This window comes from Ammospiza nelsoni, chromosome 4 (genome assembly GCF_027579445.1).
Source record: "Ammospiza nelsoni isolate bAmmNel1 chromosome 4, bAmmNel1.pri, whole genome shotgun sequence".
NCBI lineage: Eukaryota > Metazoa > Chordata > Aves > Passeriformes > Passerellidae > Ammospiza > Ammospiza nelsoni.
This window is the reverse complement of record NC_080636.1, coordinates 73699879-73718408: the sequence shown is the minus strand read 5'-3', so window position 1 is coordinate 73718408 and position 18530 is coordinate 73699879. Positions and strand designations below refer to the sequence as shown.

Genomic DNA, 18530 nt, shown 5'->3' with positions numbered 1-18530 from the left:
TAGTAGCAATAATAATAATAATGAAGAGAAATTCTTACAATCACAGTACAGTTAAGGCTGGATTTAAAGCATCCTAAATCATTGGGATCCACTGCCTTAATTCAGACACTATCTAGCCAGTGGTTTCAAGAGTTGTTTTGGGTTTATTGTACATGCGCAGACTATCCACATGATGTGTGGCACTGTGGATTCTGTCCAGAAATCTCAAAGAAATACTCAAATTCTGTCTAAACAGAACTCCTGAGGGAGGCAAAGAAGAGATTACACCTGAGGAAACCTGAACTCGGAGTAGCTGTGACTCCAGCATGTTCTGGTTCAGTTCCTCTGAGGGATGCTTTTTTCAAATACAGACCTTCAGTGGTACATTTGAACATTCAGGCACAGGTACACTTTGGGGGTAAAATTTATGTAAGTATTTTATAGTAGTAGAGTGTGGTTTTTTACCAGACTGCAAAAGCACAAAACATTCAGAATGTATCCTAATTTTTTAGACTGAGTGTTGCTTGAAGTTGTGGATGCAGTTGTAACAATGCTTACAGTGTATCACTTTCCCAGTAGACAGACTTGCAATTCCTAGACTGCTCCATAAAGCAATAAAAAGCAAACAAACAAAACCACCCCAAATCAAACTAACAAAATTACACAGAAAAAGAAGCATCGATTCTCTCCTGTGTTCAGGACAACTTTTCTCCACTAAGTAATGGGGTAGAAAGATTAAGAGACTGCTGAACTGCCGCATAGCACCTATGGATCAAGCCATCCAAAGTTATCATCTTGGAGAATATGTATTCATCAATACTTAGCTTTTTCGCTGTGATTTAAAATTATTTAATTCTTCGTGGTTTTGAGCATGACTGTGTATGAGACATAATTTTTCTGTTCTGCTTTCTAATTACTATTCTTTCTTCCTTAATTGTAGATTATTTTAGTTCAGAGCCTAAAATAACAACTGTTGTAAAATACAACCTTTTGATTCTTAGAAATAATGCCTGTGGGAAAGATGTTTCATAGAGAAATATACCTACGTGGGCTTTTTCTTGTCAGAGAGTTTCATATGTGTCAACGTTTTAGATAATTATTGTAATTTAGGGATTACTTCATTTCTTCATCAGCTGAAGATCTGGGCACCTAAATGTTACTGAAAACATTTGCACATCTTGAAGAATGCATTCCTCTTGCCTTTTCCCTTCACCATTTGCACATTTATTGTCAATAAATGTTTGTAGTACAAGGGTTTGCATACTTATGAAAGCTGAGGTTTTGATCCCTAAATTAAACACAAATTATGTTCCGAGCTTTTTCTGTTGGGTCTTCTTTCTAAAGATAACCCCAGACATTATCTCCTCTTTAACCCCAAACTCATTGGTGCAAGGTAGAAGCAAATAAGATAAAAAATTGTCTGAGAGGAAATTTAAGCTGGGGATTAGGGTGATAATTATAAGACTACAGGAAAGTGATATCCTGAGGTTATCAGCAATTGATTTTGCATACTTGGAATATGTTACTTGAGTCTCTAAAAGGTGTGAAGGTACAGCCAAGATCCTCTTTATGCTCTTAGATATCATAAAATAAACATATATGTTGGCTAGTGGGAGGTGAGGGCTTGCTATTCCCTTATTCACTGTTACAGTGGACACTGAAGACCTTTGTACTTTTGAGCTTTCTACCCATACAGTTCTTCCACAGAGAACTCACAATAGTAACACTTTTAGGATAACTTCAGCGCTTTTTTGTATACATTTGAGATGTCTAGAAAACTGAATTTCTTTCATATTCTAGATGTACACTGATATCTAGAAGTTATATAACATCTTATAATCATTTACTTCAACGTACAAATGCTGGAGGTTCTTTACCTACACTGCAATATTTTTGTCATGCTCTAATTCACCTCTCCTATCTTCAAATTGGAGAACAAGGTAATTTCTGATAGGATCAGTAATTGTTTATATATTCAACTGAGAAGCAAACACAAAGGCTCATTATGAAGCACTTGGAGACTTATGCAGATGCAGTACTTATAAAAGCAAACAACAGAAATTTGTAAAGAATGGAGAAGAGGATAGTCTATAAATGTTAAGAAATCATTTTGAGTAAGGTGTCACAATTTGTTTAATAGTCCTGTTATCTATGGTCACCTTGATAAATAGCACATGCCAGAAATAGAAACACTTCTGAGCTGTTGAGAATAGGATCAAAGACCTAAAGGGATGTCTGGATGAAGACACTGGAAAATGGGCACTTAACTTAGCACTTATTAGTCAGAATGACAATGACAGGATTTTATTTCTGTAATCATTGCTCAGTTACTTTAATTTACTCTCATAATGAAGGGGAGACTACATGAGGCAGCAGATTCCAAACAAATTTTAAGAACCTATTTAATTTTGAAAGACACTGCTGCCACCAAGGTCTTGGTCTGCATTGTGGTTAGAAGGAAGGCTGAGAAACGTGGATGTGAAGAGCTAGAGCAATGCTCTAAGCTGGAATGCAGGTAAGACAACTGATTTTTCTGGCAAATGGCACACCTGTTCTTCACAACAGAGTTGTAAATTTTGCCTCTGGTCACTTTACTCCTAAGGTCCTTTTATCTGTTCCTTTTAGCTGTTCCTTTCCAGCTGCTTTCTACAAGGAGGTTCTGTATTTGATCAGCATACTGGATACAAGTCCAATTAGGGTCCACAATTTACTGTCTTACCAAAGTAATTTAGATATCAAAAGACAGTTATTTATAGATGCCTGAACCTATAAAGACTGCAATAAAAATAAAAGTTGAGCTAAATTATGAAGTAGGGAAGGAAAAATGCCACTGGAAAAGTACACTGTCTGCTCTCAGGATTTTTAAAATAAAAAAAGAATTCTTTTCTGCAAACAGATGATTTCTCAAGAAAATGATTAAATTCTTTTATTTGCCCCACAGTGCGGGCAGAAAATATCTATTTCCATTTTTCATCTCTCAATAGATTATTTTTTCCTTTTTCCATGTAACCACAGCATTTTTTATCACTCTTACTGCATTGTGATTTTGGGATTTCAAAGCTGAATTTGTGGTTGGTCTTCTAAAGCAGAGTATTTGGAAGTGTGTTCAGCCATGAGGCTGAGTGGTGAATTTTTTGTTTTGTGGAGTCATGACTGTGAAGAGAAAATCAGGCAGCTGAATCAGGATCAATATTGTGTATGCAGAGTACCAGGGGTGTCCAGCTGAGGCACCAGCAAGGGCTCCAGTTGTATGAAAATGTAGACCCTCTAGAAGTAATTAAGCAAAGGAGAAGGTGAAGCCTTAGGTACCTGATTTTTCAGTTTTTCTGAACAGTTGGAAATAGTTTTTGAAATACTCAGACAATTTTCCAAATTTTGTGTGCTGCAGAAAGAAGACATCATGAAAGCTGAACCACAATTCCCTTTGTGTTGCCATCCCAGAAATATTAATTATTGCTGTTTTGGCTTTTGTAACATGGTTTTGTGTATTTAAGAATTTCTCTTTTAGCATTCTTGTTGTAGTTGTGTTTACTGTTTTTCTCTCTCTTCAAATAACTGTTCTCCATTTTTCTATATTACTTTTCTTCATCACAGTACCTCGTGTCTTCACTCAGCATGGCTTATTATTTATGCATTCATATCCAGTAAGAGATGCTTTATGGTGGCTTGGATGGAGAAGAAATAGATTATGTATTATCCTGTAGGTACCGTTTTATGGGACCCACATTAGAGTAATTGAGGAAGGAAGAAAGAAAAAGTAAGGAAGAGTCTCTACTGCTGATGTTTATGAACATTAATAGAAAAGGAAAAGGTATTAAAATTGGAACATTACTGACTTCCTAGTGGCAGAAAAAAGTTATGCCCAGTTGTTTGCCTATCGGATTATTTTATGGAATCAAGTTGAGTTTGTTTTTTCTTACAGGCATAAGGGGAAATGTAATGCCAACATAAATAATAAAAGAGAACTTATGTCATGCTAGGCTAAATAATGTGAAATAACATTACAGTAGTTATTAAAACTACTTTTGGCAGTATTATTGACAATTTTTTTTCATTGATATTCTGGCACACATATTTCATCATGGATATGTCTGGTTTGTATTAAATTTCCATCTGTAAAATGATCTATTTGTATGTGCAAATTATCAGACTAGAAAACCTCACACTTTAAATATCTTTGATTTTCTTGCCTTGAGCAATAGCATGAATAATCTTTTATGTTTTAAAAATACCTTCATTTATAGATGGCAATGAAAGTAGCAAAGTTTTGTTTTAAACTGTTTGGTTTATTTCCAATACAGCAATAACTGTACCTATCTCTGTGGGTATAATATATCTATGACAAAAGCAGATTAATAACTAAAACAAACTATGTATTCTTTAAAATTTTAATATTTTCATGCTGTAAAAATCATTCCTTGCAATATATAAAAAATGCTAAATTGCTTACTAATTGAGAAGGGATTTTTTCCCCCAGTGAGAGTCACTGTTGATGATCCTTGGATCAGAGGTAAAAGAGTATTACAAATTAAAACTAGCATTTAGGGAACATCAGTATTGTTGCAAAATATGGTCAAGTTTTGAAGAACAAGGGCAAACACAAGCGCTATGCAGCCAAAATGGAGACTGTGCAGGTGTTGCTGTTTGTTTTAGTGCATTTAGCTGGTGCAATGCTTTGTTGAAGTAGGTTTTATATTTTGTCAGAGTTTTGCCCTCTTCTCCCATGAAGTTTATCAAAGCAGATTTTGATGCTCATTCAGTGAATTTCTGCATATTTGGCAGTATGGGTGACCACAGTGCACAGACCTGTTGCACAGTGAGTGTGTAATAGAAATGGTGCTTACTGAGGGTTTGGACTTTGTGTCATGCATGGATGTCACTGCCTAGGCAGGCTCTGCCCTGAGCTAGCTGTGTGAGGTCTGAGGAGAAGCACTCCTGACCTTAACTTAGCCTTCAGTGGTAAGCAAGGAGAAAAAGAAAAAGGAAAAGTTTTATGTTCTTTCAATATAAAAGAATATCAATAGAATAAGTTAGTATATTGCAGCAGATGATCTTCCATGGCTGATTGTTTGACAACCTATTTGTGCTCTTTTATCATCTTACTATGTACTTGTTGCTATATGTTTTATCCGAGCAGACCTCTACATGATGAAAGCTTGTCAGCTCTATCTTCCCATTTCTGATGTTATCAGACATAGTTCTTAAACTCAGAAGACATCATGCTGGCAGAAAAGATAATATCAATCTGAAAAGCCTTTCTGTCTCTTTTTTGTTTGTTTTTTCTCCTTTCCTCTCCCTCTGTAGGAGTGAAAAAGTCGGTGCTGATAGGTGCTCTTCCTTCCATCTAAGGAGCACTTGGAAGATTACAGTACAGTAAGCTGACAGTTGGCTACATGATCTAAAGGAATTCTCTCTTTCAAAGACATGCCATAGCTATTAACCAGTGCCAGAATACAGAACTTTTATGAGGTACTGATTAACAGACACAGATACTTCTCTTAAAAGCTCATGAACTATAAAACAGCACTCTTTTAGCACCTGATTAACAACACCATCTAAAAACATCACAGCCTTTGTCAGAAGTGACCTAGGGTAACCACAATAGCATAACTAGTTTGAGATAACAGTTCTTTAGTTTTAATTTAAATACCATATAGATGGTACTTTTAATCCTGAGCACTATTGCATAACACAATTTTCTGTATGTGTGTACTGTGTCTTACAACCTGTAACCACAGATATGTTATTATCTTTATGTTTTTGAAATTCTTTTGGCTGTAGAATTAAGGGCAAAAAATCCCAGCGCTAGAATTATCAAGACAGCTGACCTATTTCAAGCCTTGTTCGTAGAATGGTTTGGGTTGGAAGGACACTTAAAATCAGGTAGTAAACCCTCTCTGCAATGGACAGGAACATCTTCCACTAGACCACGTTTCTTAAAGCCTCATCCAGCATGGCCTTGAACATTTCCAGGGAAAGGCCATCCACAGCTTCTCTGGGCAGCCTGTTCCAGTGCCTCACCACCCTCATAGTGAGGAATTTCTTTCTGTATCTGATCTAAACCTAACTTCTTTCAGTGTAAAGACATTGCCCCTTGTCCTATTCCTACGTGCCCCTGTATTGCTCCTCAGCACCAGGCAGTCAATAATATGTAAAAAGGTCTATTATATCTGTTTGTGGTTTTCTTGTTTAGCAGAATTATTCTTGATTTAGATAGAGTATGAGTCCAGTTCAAAGTTGTTTAATGTAAGTGCGTGTCCAGGGTAGGTAGGTACAATTATCTCACCCAGTGCCTGTAATATAGCAGTTTAAAGTAAAAAAAATCCCACTTTTACTGTTTAAGCAAATGAGGTGTGCTGCTTCTGGAGGAGGGGATTGTCGCAGTTGAGGCGGTCAAGACATAAAGCAGAGACCACAAGCAGTCTCAGTTGGTAACACTTGGCAACAGTTTATTAATGAAAATGGCTGATCTTTTATACACTTTCCAGTTGTTTACCCTTCCTCTACCTTAGCTATTGGCCACAACAATTCAATACCATGCCATTGGTGAAAAGTTACTCTGACTCCACCTAACTTTCTAAAAACGCTTCATCCAGCTGCAGAATGCTCTTATCTTCCTTCTCTCGATCTCCTTGGTTACGGCCTTGGAGAAAGCTCCTTATCAGCTTCTTCTTCTTCTTACTTCTCGCTCCTTTAGCTAACAGGCCCGCTGCTAGCCCCTTCCACAGGGGATAACAATGAATTAAACCTGGCAGGTTTAAGAAGCTGAGCTGTAGGTGGTGGGTGCAGCATCAACCACACAGATGGACACACTGACGAATGGACTGAAGTACTGTACAATAAAAGCTGAAGCAGGGTTGGGGAGCAGGGAAGTATCACTTGCTCTAAAGCTGTGCTAAAGAGCAAAGAACATTTGTTAAAATTAATGGCTACAAGGTTTTGTGCTATACTGTGAAGCCACCCTGAGTAACTTATGCATTTAAGGGATATTCAGATCCCTGAACATGAATACTTTGAATGTATTATTGTAGAAGTGGCTTATTATTCCTCACAGGTGTAATGAGGAACTCAGAATTGTTAAATACAATCTGGAGAGACATGTAGTTACTTATGTCTCTGCTTAAGTTTTTCTGTTTTGGTTCAAAAAGTATGTTTCTTTAGTTGCCTTCTATACTTGCTCTTCAGAAAGAAAAAACCCCAGACATATTCTTTTGAAATTGATCAATGACTGATATTTTCTACCTGTAATCCTACCTAAAGAGTTTTGTATAGAAAAGATAAATTTAAGTCATTGACCGAGCAGATATATGTTGATAATATTAAGGGTAAAAAATGGAAATCCTTCTTTCAGATATTGATTGCTGTGATGCTTGTAAATTGGTTTTTCTTCCTTCTTTTCTGTCTTTATTTTTAAGCAGACACTGTGACTGATCCTGCATGAGGGAAAAAAGAACTGTGAGCGTGGGCAGCAGGGGTGCAACTTACACTGCCAGGCAATGAGAAAGATAGATTCAATGGGAATCCCTCTGCAGGGTTCTGAATCTGATGAGTGGAATATCAATTTATTCTTATAGTGGTGAAGGAACATTTTTGTGGCAGCCAATGTTTTGAGCCAATAGGAAAAGTAGCTATTTTCTAGTGAAAAGTTTTCTGTAATTCAGCATAAAATAGTGAGTGTTGTAGGAATAGACATCCTTATAATAATGTTAATCAAAATATTGTTACTATTTGTCTACCTTGGGTTGAAGAAGTGATTATTAGTTATTTGACTGTTTCATTTATTTAAATTTGCTTTTTATGTTTAAATTATTTTTAGTCACTCATTTTTTTATAAATCAGAAGCATTAAGATGCTCTCTAATGAAAACTGTGCCTTTAATTGGGCTATCAAATGCAGGTAACAGAAAACATCACATTATGCAAAACAGATTCTGAATTAATAACTTTGAATTCTCTCTCAATAATAGATATATAATCATTGAAAAAGTTAAATCATTACCCTACCTTGCTGTTTTGCAATTGCTGAGCATGCTGATACATAGGAACCCCATTTAAGTGATGATAATTAAATGAAATTATTACACTTTTCTTACTACTAGGGAATTTTGTATTCCTGTTCAGCAAACTACTAAGAATTTAACATGTGATATCATAGACTGGTCATTAGACATAGTTATTAAAATTACATCTCTTGACTAAAGAGAACTATTTGCTGTCATAAAAAAAGGTTTCTGCTTTATTAAATAATGTGTAAAAGAAGAGATTACTTTTGCTTCTATGTTACCTGTTTTAGAAAACATTGAAAAATGTCTGCTTTCCTTTGGCACACAAATTGATGTCTTTTTCCAGTAGAAGTAATACATAGTGAATATATTTATATTCAAAGAGGTAAACTCTGCAAGGCCGAGTATACACACAAAATCTATATAATGTTCTGTCTTTGCAAAGTAGAAAATAATAGGTTTGAAATGTGTTCATTAATTCTTTTGGCTTTATAAAATGAAAGGAGTTCTGGGAAAAGGTAATAAATATCTCTAAGAAATTATTAAAACTGCATTATTACAAGGTCAGGCACTTAGATTAGCACGAAAAGCACTTATAAAAGAAATTTGCATATCTTGGTGATCAAAAGGTGAAGTCTGAGTTCATAAGTTAATATACACCATTAAATATCTTTCTAAAATAATACATAATTGCTTTACCAAAGTGGGGGGTGTGTGTGTATGAATCTCAATTTCTTTTGTAATACTGCTTATATGTTATGTCAACTAAAATGTGTATTAAATTTTTTGAGGTTGCAGTTCTGGAATGACTTAAAATTGTGAGCATCCCATGTAGTCACTGAAGTTATTGAAATCTGTGCAATTTTATTTCCATCCGTTTGATTTGTGAAAAATTTAACTATTGGTTATTATTGAGATATGTCATAGAATGTGTAAGATTTTATATATTAAAATCAAGCCTTTAAAAAAAATAGTAACACTTAAGTAACTTTGTAAGTTAGGAGATCCTTAGTTTCTTACCATCTGTTGAATGAGTATATCCACTAAAAGGGAAGTCATATTCAGATCAATTCTTATATGAAGTACAGGAAGTCCTCTAAAAACTTGAATTAGGAAAAGACAGTAGGTGAGTTGATAAGCTTAAAAATTATGAAGTCAATGGTAATTTTGTTTGAACTCTAATATGTGAAAGCAGTATCTAGTAAAGGAAACATCTTTATCATTTAAATGATGATACATTTTCATACAGTATCAAAATAATTGGAAGACCTTTCTCTGTAACTTTACTGCTCTCCAACTCTGTTGGAGGCCAAAATAACTGTGCTGAAGAGCCAAATTAGACATCCTGTGATAGGTGGATCATTCTGCCATGTGTAAGTATCTGCTTCATTCAAGGTTTCCTTCCAACCTATGCTTAACTTGTGAAGCTCTTTTTGTAATCTTTGCTTTCTGGACCACTTTATTCAAGTAGTTTTTACAGGGCTCAAGGGCTCTGTAGGCTGATACATGCTATCTAAAAGTATAAAATTATTTATTGCTCACTGGGCACAATATCTAGCTGGGACTAATTTGCTGTTAGATTCTACTGATGATGCTCTCCACCTCTTTCCAGATCCTCAGTGGGTCTTTGCTGGCCAGACAGTTCAAATATAATGTGTTGACTTCCATGGCTCATTTGTATGGACTGATCCTCAGTGTTGTTTAAACTTCTGTCTCTGGTTTTGCTTTTGTGATTTTATGACTTTTCACGTCTGTGGTTTGTTTTCCTGCCACTCCTGACTGACCTTGTTCAACAATCTTTGTTCTGTCTGCAGTTTTACCTTTCTTACATTGCATAGTTCCACACTACTTAATTTCTGATTCCTCGTCCTCACAATTTATGAGTTTTCTCAGTAGTGTGTGCCAAGGTTATTTATCCATGCCATATTAAAACCTCAGTCCTTAGGAGGAAGGAAGGCTAACTCGCTCAGCTGCAAGTTAACTGGGAAATCCATGCCATTTTTTCCCTGTTCTCATGGTCTGAACTGCAGATATTTGTGGGCTGATGGAATGCGCTTTGCTGCTTCATTGGCCAGCATGCCTAGATTTCTGAGAGACAGTGGGATATGGTTTATGCTCAACTCTTACCTTTAGAGGGTGGGTCTGAAGTTTTGACAGCTTCTGTAGCTCAGGACTTCCAAGTGGGATTTGTAAAGTAGGTAGGAATAAAAGGCAAAACATTCATAGAAATGATACAGCAAATGAAGATGTGTGGTAAAAATGGTAAATGCTAGTTTGTTTAATAGTCCTTTTATCTAGGTCTTGTTTATGAAAATGTGCCTCAGTTGTATCTCCGTGTGTAATTTTATTGATCTGCTAATTTAAACAGGTATTGTGATAGTTATTACAGATGTTAAGGGTCAACTTGCATCTGTCTTTAGAAAAATCTGAGTGCATGGTTTCTGTGACAGAAAACAAGGTCTCTTATATACAGGATTGCTTCTCTTATATACAGCAAATGCCTCTCTGGCATTTGCTAAGCAAAATCTGCTTCAGCTATAGGTATATAATATTTTCTAGTTAAATATATAGGAAATGGATGGAACTATGTCAGATCTGCAGTATGCCTATCCATAAATCATGTTGGACAGGAAATTCCCCCTGAATGGGTCCCAGTAAGCTTGCAGATGACTAAGCTGTTTGGTGCTGTTGGCACTCCTCAAGGACAGGGTGCCATCCTGAGGGTCCTGGACAAACTCCAGAAGTGGGCCCATGGGAATCTCATAAGATTTAACAAGGCCAAGTGCAAGGTGCTGCACCTGGGTTGAGGCAACCCTCGAAATCAATGCAAGCAGAGGGATGGACAGATGGAGAGCAGCCCTGCCCAGAAGGATTTGGGATGCTGAGCATGAGCTGGCAATGTGCACTCTCAGCCCAGAAATCCAGATGTGTCCTGGGCTGCATCCAAAGCTGCATGGCCAGTGGTTGAGGGAGGTGATTCTCTGTTCTTCTTAGACCCCACGTGGAGTGCTACACCCACATGTGGGGCTTCCAGCATAGGAAGGATGTGGATGGGATGGAGCAGATTCAGAGGAGGGCTGCACAGATACTCAGAGGGCTGGAGCACCTCTCCAGTAGGGACAGGCTGAGAGAGGTGGGAGTTGTTCAGCCCAGAGGAGAGAAGGCTCTGGGGAGACCTTGTAGTACCCCCTAGAGAGGGCCTGCAAGGGATCTGGAGAGGGACTGTCTACAAGGGCATTTAGTGATGGGACTGAAAAATAGAAGGTTTAGGTTATTTACTAGCAAAGAATTCTTCACTGTGAGGGTACTGAGGCACTGGAACAGGTTGCCCAGAGCAGTTGTGGATTTCCCATCTCTGGCAGTGTTCAAGGCCAGGCTGGATGGGGCTCTGAGCAACCTGCTCTAGGGAAGCTGTCCCTGGCCATGGCAGGGGGATTGGAATCAAATTATCTTTAAGGTTTGTTCCTTCAAACCTAAAATGTTCTATGATCCTATGATTTCTGTCTTGGGGTGCAGTATTTGCATTTTTGTCTTGTGAAAATAGTACACTTGCTAACTCGTTCAGTCTACACTGAGATTGGTTCTCAATAAATGCTAATGTCTTCCCAGCAATGTTAATTTGTAAATTGCTAAAATGTTTTATTTTGATTTCCACATTAATCTTGCTAATTTTTGTTCTGATTATCTCAGTTTAATTCAGTTGTTTTTGGTGTTTATTCAGATGGAATTTTCTTCTATTTTTTAGTAGTGCAAAGTAAAGAAACAAGTGAAAATAATATATTCAAAAATACTGGCAGTAATGAATTGAGAGGTTTTTGACATTTGAATGGAACATCTTAGTAGTATATTGACAACTATGGTTTTCTTCCAAAAGGCTTCAACATGAAAAGGCAGCTTTGAAGGAAATTCAGGCAACTCTAAAGAAAGCAATTTAGATTTTGTGATACAAGTGGCTTTTCTGATTATGTTAATCTTACCAGCCTGATTGTGTCCCCCAAAGGCCATGGCAAAACATAATCAGGCAGAATCTCTAAATGGGGATAACTCTAAAATCTCCTAAAGATGCAAATGTAGTTATCAGAGGAGAATTGCAAGAGTTCTGTCAAAGATTAGTTTTAGTAACTCAGACTTTTTTCAACCAGTTTTGGAAAAATATGTTTGAAGAGTATCAAATCTAGCTATAAAATACCATTTTTCAATTCAATTGGGCACTCATGCATTATATAGATATTATTAAACAATAATGTTGCCAAAGAGTTGCTCGAAGCTAAATTTTAAACAGGTTACATTAAGTATTCTCAAAGTATTTGCAGGCACAATCACTGTGTATACAGGAAGGCAAGTTTATGTATGCAAACAGGTACATAGGCCAGACTAATTGGGCAGATTGGCTAATTATGTTTCTAGGCAGGCATGCACAGTTTGGTGTATGCAAATTAATGCAATCAGAAGCATTGCTGGTAAATTAGGCCCATATATTTAATTTTACCCTTTAGGTGTCAACAATATCAGATAAGGTGGAGCTTGCATTCAGTAATAGTTATTTTGTTATGAGACAGGTACGAAAGACTTTTCAGGAAATTTTTGGTGGAAGAGGTTGATTTTCTCATTACATCATATGTTTAATGTGACAACAGACTAACAAGTGCAAGAGCATTTATAGTGATTGCAGTAGAATTGCAAAATTAAATGACAAAATTTTATTAGCTTCAAGTTGCAGTGATCTGGGTCTTCCTGCATATTGAATTATAATAAATACAAGGAAGAAACAAGTGATTTATTAAAGTGAAATAACTGCCTTGTTTGCTATTTTTTCCATGTATTAACATTTTAAAATGTAAATATATATTGCTTTATTTACATAACTCACATAAGTAATAACTAATGCTATGTGTTACAGTTTTGTACCTATTTCAGGATATTGTTGACATACATCAATGATCACATCTCAAGACAATTTTTATCGTCATACTATTTTCTCGGCTATTTCCATGTCAATGTGTGCATGTTCATTATTATATGTGTGATCATTGCCTAGCTGTAAAAAACATAACTCCCAACACCTGGTTAAAAGGAATAGTCTGCAGAAACAAATCTGATGTAATCACATAATGATAAAAGGAAAAGTTTAAGTACATAAGTAAAATGCATTATTCGGGTATTTTATGAAATGCATGTGTCTACCATAACTAGCATTAAAAATATTTTAAATTGACTTTTCATGTTTTTCTGTCAGTGACTGACAGTCAAAAATAGCTGTTCAGCAGCTTTGATAATAGAGTCATTTTCAGCATCATTGTGCTAAAGCTTTAAATAGATATCCATACAAACCATTCCCATGACCAGGTCTCTGGATTGATACCTTCAAAGTATAATTTCTTGTAATTTCTTTCTCATTGTGCCTTTTATTACAGTTTTTGAAAAATACAGATTTGTGTGTTGTTTACAAAAATATTATTAGTTATATAGAAGCCAGTTTTGGTAACAGTGATCTGTTGAAGGTCTCAGAGGAGTTCTGTGTAAAAGAGAAAATTTGATATTCTTCAGCTTAAATGAGTGCCCTGGAACAGTTTGCATTTAAAAGTCTAACAAAGCACAGGTTGGTTGAGGAAGGTCATTTATCTGACTATATCAAATATTTTTTTTTTCTTCATACCTCTCTGCTCATCACAGAACTGCAATTTCTGCCTTCTGAGCTTGTTCTAGTTCCCATCATCCCTGTGATACTTTCTGAGACACCTCTTTTCCTTCAGGTGATTTTACTTATCTTCATCTAAAAGGAGGGCATTTTTTCCTTTTTCTGTCTTGTCTTGTCTTCATTAAGAGTGTGCACAAGTGTGTATATGTACTAAAACACTAAGCACCACTAGTGTTTTCTTTGGTTTATTTTAGGCATCTACACCAAGTCCCCTTGTGTGTTGCACAAATTCTGCTTCCAGACTGTTTTTTGCTTATGTCAATGAGCTTCTCTCTGTTGATGTCTGGAACTTCTGCAATTTATTTGTACAGCTTCTACAATTTATTTGTGTTTTAAAGTTACTATATCTGTGATAAACCAATATTGCATCAGGTTGATAGTTGGGATGCTGGTCCTGTCAGTCGCCTCAGGCTACTGGGGCAGTTCTGGATAATTGTGAGCTATAAAAGTAGCAAGAAGTTAGAGAAAGATGCAGCCATCTGTATAATCTAACGATGCTGGAGCTCATGTGAATGATTGGAAAGCTCTCAGTCAAGTGAAAGGAGCAGCAATAGTCTAATTATTACTATATATTGTACATAATCAAAGACACAGTTTCTCCTTTTTTTTTGCTATAATAGAAATGAGATGATTTTTGCTTTGTCTTCAAGTTGTGCAACTCATCAGAAAGGATTGTTATTTGTTCATTAAGGTCATTAGAATTGTTTCCTTTTTAGTGCTTCCTGGTGGACATAAAAACTTCCTGTATTGATATTTTATTATTGATTATGCTACATAGAACTGAATCTATTTCTGTTTTTTTTTAATAGTAACTGACACGTTCTGTGTGCAGCATCTCAGCTTCCTGTGTACACTGTAAAAAATCTGGGCAGTTCAAAATGTCATTAAACAGCATAACCTGAATGCAAACTTCTATGATTCCTGAATTTTTTTTTTTTCTAAAAGACCACATTTACAGCTAAAATTATTCACACAAACATTAGCATGGCTTGGAAATAGGCTTTTAGTTTTTGTCATCACCAGTTTACTGTTAGGTGTGTGCTTTTAGCCTTTTACTCTGCTCATTATAAAACCAGAGGATGAGGAGTTTATTGTCTCATGTTTCTTTTTATTATTCCACACAAGTTCTTCTCAAACAATGATTCATTACTAGCAAAATAGTTCTTGATTATTTGTAGGTGAAAGAGTTGAAGGAGTTCTCTGAGAGTTCTGCTCCATGAAAGAATGTTTAATTTGAGATTTTATAAGTTTGGATATTTGTGTGTGTCCTGATAAGTCATTGCTATGTTCTAAGTGTAATCAATTTTAGGTTCCTCATTAAGATACCAAGGAAAAAAAAAAAAACAGTATAAAAATCATGTGCTGCTGTTTGTTTTGTTTTTTTTTTTTAATTTATATGCAAGAAGTAACTTCTTCATATATTTTTAGATCATAAAGGAGCTGTTTCATGATACAGTGGCTGCTAAATGCTTTCACAGTTGAAAAATAAAAGGAAAAATTAATGGATAGGAATTAATTGAAAGCTACAGAGAAAAAGCATGCCTGTCTGAAGATGGCCATGTAACATAAACTGAAAGCTATAAAAGTATTGTGAAGAAGCATCAGTAACCTATTTTAGACTTTTATTCTGACCCAGCATAGCCCCTTCCTAAATGGAAATAATCCATCTAGCTCTGTATGTGTTTATGTGAGGATATAATATATGATTGCGTAGACTGATTCTGTGCTCCAACGGATTAACTTGTTTTTTTCCCTTTGGACTATATATTGAATGTTGACTGAATTTTGCAAATTATAGACAGTGAAAGACTGCTCCAAGTGGGGCAAACAGTAGGACCCCCTCCCTGCTTCTCTAGAAGTATTTATGGCACAGTTCTCTAAAACCTAAATGTTGCCTCCTAAAATACAAGTATTGATACAATAGTTCTGTTCATACTGTTTAATAACAAAAAGAGTAAGTGTCACATAGTTCCAACATTCACTGATCAATAAGTGTAACAGCCCCCAAAGCATAATCTTAATTATCTTTTTTTGCTCATATGTCTTAGTGAAATAATATGCAGGCATCAAGTATCACTACAGTGAGTTAAAGTACAAAGGTGAAGAAGTTTATGCCAAAGACATTGGCAACCCTTTAGGTAAGAGAAAACTTTATGGTTCAAAGTATGTATGGCTTACTGTTTGTAAAGGCTCATTAAAATACCCTGAATGTGTTCTATTTTCAATACTGCTTATCAGAATTACATACTTTTTGTTTACTTACAGTATGAAAGAGGCTGGTTTAGGCCATAAACAGTGGAGGGGTGGTCCCATTTCATCAAACTGCAAGCAGTGTCCAGTAGTTTATACCAATCCTGTTTGTGGATCAGATGGTCACACATATTCTTCTCAGGTAAGAATTGAATAAAGAACTGAATTAATCTTTCATTGTTACAGTCAATTCCATCTCTTGGAAAATAAAATAACGTATTGTAATACAAACCAGTATTTATTTGTTTTGGCTAAAATATATGTTACAGAATGCAACCTACAGGAATTCCAGTGTTTTGCATGATGTAAAAGCAAAATGGTAGCAAACCCTAAGCATCATACACCAGTAATACCTGGAGCAGCAGAGTGTAGGAGTGTTCCACAATGTAACAGAGCACCTTGAGTGCTCTGCTGTGTGACAGGACACCATTGGCAGGGTTTGAGTAAGCAAAAAAGTGTTGGGTTGTAGAATAGGCTTGTTAAGTCAGATTTTTCCAGTTGAGCATTGGAGGTGTGCTTCAAATTCCAGGTACTTAGACATAGATGTAACATAGCCAGAAAAAAATTGTAATAATGTAAAGGATTGTTGGGTATCTTTCCTTGCAACAGTGTATTATGAGTCTTAAGATCCTAATCAAATCTTCCTTTTCTAATCCTTACTTTCCTGTCTTTTCTCTCATATATATTTAGAGATAAAATGATGATTTTAAATGTTACCATCAGTTTACCCAGTCTTGTTTGGATTAAATATTTTGTGTTGCTCCTGCTAAAGTCCAAAAATCCTGGATTACAGTGCAGAGGTGAAATTGTGAGATAGAGGGGCTTCATAATGCTGAAAACAGCTTAATTTATTTAGCATTGCTCATTAAAACTTTGAACAGAAGAATGCTCAGCCAATATTTCCAACTGAGTCTTGTTTAAAAGAAAAAAGTGTGGGCTCTTGATAAACCCATTTTTCTCAGAACTAGCACGTAGTTCAGTAGTGTGAAAGGAGCTACTGTATTCTGTCTTACTGACACTGTGTCCTTACACTAACAAATTGTTTCGTTAGTAGATAATATCCAGTGCTTCAAGAGAAGTATAATAATAGATTAAATTGATGAAGATACAAAAGCTCTGTGCTTGTTAGTTATGAAGAAAAAATTGTGTATTGCATTTGAAACAAAATACTTTAAGGATATTTCCTAGTATCTAAATATTTTTAGAGTTTACGTTTTTTTTTTTTTTTTTTTGTTTTTTAAATAATCACATCTGAAGTTTACACATTTGTAGTCACGTGTGAAGTTTACAAAAAAGAATTAATTTCCAGGAGGGACTGGGTGTTGGATTGAACACCAAGTATTTTCTCCAAAGATATTTTATTCTTGATAAACTAAAAATGTCAGATTTAACTGGTGGTTCCTAAACCCTGACAATACTCAGGCTTTTATCCTAAATCTTACATTAGGAAATGTTTTCCCTACCAACTTAAATTTTTAATTATAGGGATTTGGTCTAGAACCCTGGCTTTCCTTTACAAGAAGCAATTAAAAAACTTCTAATGCTTACACCAGCTTATCTGAGGCCCTACAAATGAATTCTGCAGTCTTTGGCATAGCTGAAATATACTTCCTTTCATTGACACTATGACTTTATTTAGAAATTTGAAAAGTGTTCTGATTTTCATTAACTAATCTCTTGCCTATGTTTTTTTATGACCTATAAGTGTGCTGGCCTCATTCTAGACATTAGGTGATGCTATCCTTTAGTATTTACTTTGCCTTGCTGTTCAAAAGTTCAGGCAGTCTAAGCCTTAAGTCCAGGCTGCACACAGATATAATACAGTTAATATAGTTAATACTGGATGAGCAACCTTTTTATTTTTTGAGTACTGTATACTTCATTTATTGCAATCTCTCCCTGTGTTCTTGCTAATGCAATACAAAGATCACCCCACTTTAATCTCATTGTTTATTTCCTATTTTACCATATAGGAATACTGTGTTCTAAATATCTCTGTAGGTAGAAGTGACTTTTCTGGCCTCTCATGGTCTGGTCTGGAGTAGATGGACAAAAGTCTATAAATATTGATGAGATGCAGATATTTTTAAATCAGTTCATGTGTTAAAGGTGCAGCTGTTCAAAGGGAATGATGAGGAATGAGTGGGCTAAATAGGCACACTGTGCTCTCATTCCAGTGCATTGTCAGTGCTGCAGTACCTGTTATCCAACCTCAATATCCCTTGCATGCAAACAATGCAGAAGTGACATACCATCAGAGACATTTTTTGGTAGTACTTTTTTTTTTTCACTGCCTTGTAATGGTAGATTTCAAACCTCAGCTTACAGAATAAAAATGCTAAAAACTTTAATTGCCAGAGAATATCTATATTGGCCTATAAATATTTATTTTTATTTATTGTCAGTGATGTGAGGCTTTTGTATTCTATGCTACCAGTTGCATCAAAACAGAGGTCCTTGCCAAGTTATTTCAAGTGCAGTGTGTTTAAAAATTGACTAAAGACAAATATTTGTGTTCCTGTACTCCAGGCAAAGTTTGTTTCATTATGTCATCAAACTCCAGTAGGAGTTTATACAGCACTTTTCTTGTATTTAGAAAGC

The 18530-nt window shown here is 35.7% G+C and overlaps 1 protein-coding gene across 3 annotated transcripts in view; it reads left to right on the top strand.

Moving 5' to 3' along the window:
• SPOCK3 (SPARC (osteonectin), cwcv and kazal like domains proteoglycan 3) overlaps positions 1–18530 on the top strand; it is a 167081-nt gene that overhangs the window by 83854 nt on the left and 64697 nt on the right. For all 3 annotated transcript variants that reach the window (XM_059470783.1, XM_059470784.1, XM_059470785.1), the window contains one exon: positions 15945–16071. In XM_059470783.1, coding sequence (XP_059326766.1) covers positions 15945–16071 — 127 coding nt within the window. The remainder of the gene's footprint in view (positions 1–15944; positions 16072–18530) is intronic.